Raw genomic sequence first — 6,367 nt, forward strand, 5'->3', positions numbered from 1 at the left:
CAGCAGAACGAATAAGCCCAGCTTCATTTGTATCGGTGAACAGAAACGGGGGAAGGTGTGGACACAAAGGTTTCCCTGTGTGTGTGACTTGTTAGAAGTCAGTGCCGGTCGATGCAGAATGGAGACCTTCAGGTCCAAGTCCAGGGGGACTGGAAGATACATTCTTTCTCTCTCTCTCTCTCTCTCTCTCTCTCTCTTTCTCTCTCTTTCTCTCTCTTTCTCTCTCTCTCTCTCTCCTCTCTCTCTCTCTCTTTCTCTCTCCTCTCTAATTCTGCTTTTCAAATTAATTAGAAAAGAAAAGCAGGCCGGCGCCGCGGCTCACTAGGCTAATCCTCCGCCTTACGGCGCCGGCACACCGGGTTCTAGTCCCAGTCGGGGTGCCGGATTCTGTCCCGGTTGCCCCTCTTCCAGGCCAGCTCTCTGCTGTGGCCAGGGAGTGCAGTGGAGGATGGCCCAGGTGCTTGGGCCCTGCACCCCATGGGAGACCAGGAGAAGCACCTGGCTCCTGCCATCGGATCAGCGCGGTGCGCCGGCCGCGGCGGCCATTGGAGGGTGAACCAACGGCAAAGGAAGACCTTTCTCTCTCTCTCTCTCTCTCTCTCACTGTCCACTCTGCATGTCAAAAAAAAAAAAAGAAAGAAAAGAAAAGAAAAGCAGCCACAAGCCAACTCCCTCAGAACACACACACACACACACACACACCTCCAGAGGAGACCCCCACTTGACAAGTTGCCACCAGGGGAACGTACTTAATAAACTGCTCCAAATAGCAAACTCCGAAACAGCACTCACAGAAAGGTGAATGGGGCGTGAAGACGTGGTGGGCGTTTGGCATTGCACTTGGGATGCCGTTTGGGACATTTCAGAGTGCCTGGGTTCAAGTCCCAGCTCTGCACCTGACTCCAGCTTCCTGCCGGGTGATGGTTCAAGTAGCCAGGTCCCTGCCATCCACTGGAAGAGTTTCTAGCTCAAGGTTTTGGCCTGGCCCAGCCTCTGTATCTCTAAGGCATTTGGGGCGTGAACCAGTGGATAGATCTCTTTGTATCTGTTTCTATGTTTCTCCCTCTCTCTTTGTCTGTGTATGTGTGTGTGTGTGTGTGTTTCTGCCTTTCAAATAAATAAAAATTAGGGAAAAGCAAACTCGGGTATCCGAGATTGCAAATTTGGAAGTTTAGCAAGACTTTGTCGTGGCTGCCCTCTAGTGGGCAAAAGATGGACCCACGGATGGTGGCGGCAGAAGCGAGGGCCTTCCGTTCTCCAGGTTTCTGCCTGGGATATCGATTCTGCACAACGGTTCTCGGAGTCTCAGAGTACAGATTCTCCTCCTCTCAGAATGACAACGCAATTGAAAACTTACGACTCATTTCTGGAATTTCCCACCTAAAGTTTTCGGACCTGGGCTGGCTGTAGGTAACAAACTATGGAAATCGAAACTGCAGGAATTTTTTTGAAACTAACTTATCTTTTTATTTTTCCATTTATTGGCTATAAGTTACATGACACTATTAATATCAGAATATCATATTTCAAGTTGGGTGTGACATTGTTATTAGGTAGAAGAAAGTCTTTGCTCTTAGAAGACTCATGGTGAAACACTTAAGGATGACAGTCAGTGTCTCCATCTCTCACATGGTTCAGCAGAAGTCTGTATATGAGGGGCCAGCACTGTGGCATCGCAGATAAAGCTGCCGTGTGCAGTTCTGGCATCCCATATGGGCACCGGTTCGAGACCCGGCTGCTCCACTTCTGATCCAGCTCTCTGCTATTGCCTAGGAAAGCAATGGAAGATGGCCTGAGCCCTTGGGCCCCTCCTCCCATGTGGGAGACCTCAAAGAAGCTCCTGGCTCCTGGCTTCAGATTGGCACAGCTCTGGCCATTGCAGCCAATTGGGGAGTGAGCCAGCAGATGGAAAACCGCTCTCTCTCTCTCTCTCTCTCTCTCTCTCTCTCTCTCTTTCTCTCTCTCCCTCTCTCTCTCTCTCTGCCTCTCCTCTCTCTGTATAACTCTGACTTTCAAGTAAATAAATAAGTCTTTTTTAAAAAAGTCTATATGAGAGAGAGAGAGAGAACAAATGATACAAAATGTTAGTAACTAGTAATCTAGTGAAATGTATGTAGGGGCCAGAGCTGTGGCCTGATGGGTGAAGCCGCTGCCTTCAATCCCAGCATCCCGTATGAGCACCGGTTTGAGTCCCAACTGCTTCACTTCCCACCCAGCTCCCTACTAATATGCCAGGGAAAGCAGCGGAAGATGGCCCAAGTGCTTGGGCCCCTGCACCCACAGGGGAGACCTGAAGGAAGCTCCTGCCTCTCCTGCCTCCTGCCTCCTGGCTTTGGCCTGGCTCAGCCACAGCCATTATGGCCGTTGGTGAATGAAGGAGCAGATGGAAGATATCTCCTCTCTCTCTCTCTCTCTCATTCTGCCCTTTACATAAATAAATAAATCTTTAAAGTCTTCAAAAGATCCTGAAGGGCTGGCAGGGAGCCACACGGATGGCACAGCCTGGAGCGGACGACCCTGAAGTCTCGGGGTTTGCTTTCTGTCCCTGCTCCCCCACCCCCGATGAGTGTCCTGCCTTCCTCTGTTGGCGGTTCTTAGGGGGCTCCCTTCCCTCTCCCAGGACGAGTCTCCCATCCCTTCTGGGAACTAAGCCGCGCTTTTCCCGAGAGCTGGACAAGAGGAGGACCTGCCAGCTTCTACGGGAGAGCAATTTTCAGTCTCCAAAGACCAGCATTACATCTGCTCCTGTACCACTGCAACAGCTTACTGGGCCTTCCCGCTACTCCCTGGGTCTGGGAGCCCCACCGCAAGCATGGTTGTCGTGCCGGCAGCCCGCGGGTGGGGACCACAGACCTGCCGCCACCAGCCTCGCTGGGAGCTGCCTTGAGAGACCAGGCACACAGCGTCTGCAGAGACGCTGGTGGGAGGCTGAGTCTGAAGCAGCCAGGAGCCCAGCAGACTGGGTGCTTGGTGAGCAGGACAGAGAGAGGGCAGCCCTGCGACCTGTGGATGGGACATGTGACACGATGGACAGCGACAAGGACACTGAAGGTGACCTAGAGGCCTTCATGCCGGGGCTGGCTGTCATGCAGGTCTGAGTTCAAACAGCAGCCTCTGGGCTGTGGCCCTGTCCCACAGGAAACTATGGAGAATGCCTGCCGGGCTGGTGTTGTGGCGCAACCAAGCAAGCCACCGCCTGCAACCCCTGCGAGTGCTGGCTCCACTTCCAGGCCAGCTCCCTGCTAATGCAGCAGCAGACGGCCCCGGCCACCCCTGTGGGAGACCAGATGCAGTTCCTGGCTTTGGCCTGGCCTGGTCCCAAAGGTTGCGCTTTGGGAAGTGAACCAGTGAATGAAGACCTCTCTCTCTCTCTCTCTCTCTCTCTATCTCTCTATCTCTATCTCTATCTCTCTATCTGTCACTCTGCCTTTCGAATAAATAAATCTTTAGGAAGGAATGAAGCAATAAAGCCCCCCACCATCTCCATCTCCGTCGCCGGTTAAAGGCAGTAGAAGGAAGGGATAGCAATTTGACCCCCTCTGCCTCAATGGAGGTTATTGAAATAAAACTTAACATTTAGAAGGAAAAAGAAGAGGAGGAGGAGGAAGAGGGAGGGGGAGGGTTCTTGGCTTAAGTGATAGATGGATGCTCCCTTTATGAAAAATCATTCAGCTGTGTGTTATAATCTGGTGTTATAGTGTACAAACAAGGTTTTGAAAAAGAAATGTGCAAGAGTAGCGAAAGCAACTTTAACATAACAAGAAGGGACTAGTATCATAAAGCTGTGGTACCTAGGACCATGGGGATGGGTCAATGTAGGCGAATGAACGGGAAAGAATGAAAAAACAAAAACAAAAATCCGGACTATCCTGGTATGTGATACAGGAGGCATCATAGCCACGGAAGAGCAAAGAACTCAGGAAGACGCGTCCCAGGACGGAAGCTTGGAGTGCCTACAGCAAGCGCTCGCGTTAAGACTTTGTAAACGCGACACGGGTGGAAGCGAGAAATGCCTGGACAGGAGATGGCAGCTCTTTCCCGCTGCGTTGGCGCTCCCGACCGCTAGGCGGCAGCGGAGGCCCGCGGGCACCGCGCCACTACGCGTGCGCGCCGCTCTCGGGTCCGGCCGCGGAGCCGACGACGCTTGCGCACGCGTGGGTGCCCACGGCGTCTCCCCGTGCGCACTGCGCCCATGCACACGGCGCGGTGCGCACGCCCCTCGTCGCGCGGTCGGGGAGCTCCGGCTGTGGTGCGAGCCGCCCCTGCCCCCCGACATGTCCCGGCTGCCCGCAGAGTGCGGCGTCCCGCAGGCAGGTGCGGCGAGCGGCGTCCCGCGGGCGGAGGGAGGCGGCGGGAGGCGGCAGCCGGCGCAGCCTGAGGAGGCCCGGGAAGGCGCGATGGCGGCGGCGGCGCGGGGAGGCCGGGCGGCTGCCGTCCGAGGAGGCCCCGCGGCGGCGGCGGCGGCCCGGGAGGCCCGCATGGCGGAGGTGGCGCGGCTGCTAGGCGAGCCGCTGGACGACGAGGGCCCCGAGGGCAGGCCCCGGTCGCGGGCCGGCCCCGCGGGAGCGCTGGCCGCCCTGCCGTACCTGCGCCTCCGGCACCCGCTCAGCGTGCTGGGCGTCAACTACCAGCAGTTCCTCCGCCACTACCTGGAGAACTACCCGATCGCGCCGGGCCGGATCCAGGAGCTGGAGGAGCGCCGGCGGCGCTTCGTGGAGGCCTGCCGGGCGCGGGAGGCGGCCTTCGACGCCGAGTACCAGCGCAACCCCCAGAGGATGGACTTCGACGTCTTGACGTTTACCATAGCTCTGACTGCGTCCGAGGTGATCAACCCCCTCATCGAAGAACTGGGGTGCGACAAGTTTCTCAGCAGGGAGTAGTGGGGGTGCGGGGGCGCCGCTGCCGTCCCGCCTGCAGCCTGGAGTGCTAAAAAAATAAAATAAAAAGTTAAAAAGTGCAAGGGGAGAAGTCCGGGCGCGCTTGGAGAGCGAGGAAGCACCGGAGAGAGCAAGCGGCATCGCCGGCCCGGGCAGGGTGCAAGGTGCACCCCCGCCCCCGCCCCCCGGCTCCGCCTCCGCGTGGCCCTCGACGGCTGGGACTCGGGGGTGGGTTGGGAGGACTGGAAGGAACTGCAGGGGTCGCGGGTGCTCGCTCCCCGGGTCCTGTTCTGCAGAAGCATCTCGTGGGCGAGGGGTTCCGCGGCTCCAGCGCCGTTTCCAACGGCGAGCCAGGGAAGTCGTGTGCGTGTGTGTGTGTGTGTGTGTGTATATATATTACGTGATAAATTGTGTTTTCGGAAACACCAGGTTTCTGGGCTTTGTCTCTCATTTCCTTTCTGAGATCCGTGGAGAGCCCCGTGCTCGGGGATGCGTGCGCAGTGGCCGGGTCTCCAGCCTCGCCCCCTCCCCACCGCGGCCCTGCTGGGGGCCGCAGCGCCGTCCTCCCTGGTGTCCGCGGGCGCACACACACAGAAACCTGGGTTTGTAACTAGTGGTGGGTGCCGGGTCTTGGATTCTTTGCTACAAACTTGTAGGATGGAATCCCAGAAGTGAAGATTCCGGGACAGCAGTACTCGGGAGGAGTTTGTAGGTATTGCTAAGTTGCCTTCTATCCCTGTATCACTGTATGCGCCCACTGGCAACTGACGGCCAACACATTACATCACCACCAGAGATCCAGATCCTGCCTGTTTGATCGTTGAAACTGGTGTGTGTCAGTTTAAATTTGCTTTTCTGAGTGAAGCTAAAAATATTTTTTTCAGTAAGAATTATATACAAGGAAGCCAGGAACCCAGAACTCCATCCGGGTTTCCCATGTGGGAGCAAGGGCTCAGTACTTGAAAATGGAATTAAAAGATAAGTTTATTTTGATGCAAAATTGAAATCCATGCATTTTTTAATACCATATTTTCCATGAACTTTGTGAAGATCCTTTATAAATTTCCTTTTCTGTGAATCTCCTGATCACATCCTTTATCCATTTCTTTGGTGGATAATTTTGTTCTTTATTGACTGTCATAGCTATTTACTTATTAGTGATATGAATGAAGTATGATAATAGCTTATTAATTACCAAAAAAAAGTTTTTTTTTCTTTCCAGTTTATCATTTGTCCTTGGCTTTTCTGAAAGCCTTTAGGCATGGAAATTTTAGTCTTTGTTTCCTATTTTCCTTTTTTTTTTCCCCCAAAGGTTTATTTATTTGAAAGTCAGAGTTAGAGAGGGAGCTTCCATCCTCTGGTTCACTCTCCAGATGGCCCAATGGCTGGTGCTGGAGCTAGGAGCTTCTTCCCGCTCTCCCACGTGGGTGCAGGGCCCAAGCACTTGGGCCCTCTTCTGCTGCTTTCCCAGGCCATAGCAGAGAGCTGGA

General features: G+C 54.6%; 1 protein-coding gene across 1 annotated transcript; it reads left to right on the plus strand.

The window, feature by feature from the left end:
• Positions 1–4,083: 4,083 nt before the first annotated feature.
• LOC103348419 (EP300-interacting inhibitor of differentiation 2) lies at positions 4,084–5,305 on the plus strand. The gene has a single exon (XM_051846651.3). The coding sequence runs from the start codon at positions 4,275–4,277 to the stop codon at positions 4,878–4,880; it is 606 nt and encodes a 201-aa protein (XP_051702611.1). The 5' UTR covers positions 4,084–4,274; the 3' UTR covers positions 4,881–5,305.
• Positions 5,306–6,367: the final 1,062 nt, after the last annotated feature.

Source organism: Oryctolagus cuniculus, chromosome 18 (genome assembly GCF_051225735.1).
Source record: "Oryctolagus cuniculus isolate XC-2025 breed Fujian yellow rabbit chromosome 18, ASM5122573v1, whole genome shotgun sequence".
Classification (NCBI taxonomy): Eukaryota; Metazoa; Chordata; class Mammalia; order Lagomorpha; family Leporidae; genus Oryctolagus; species Oryctolagus cuniculus.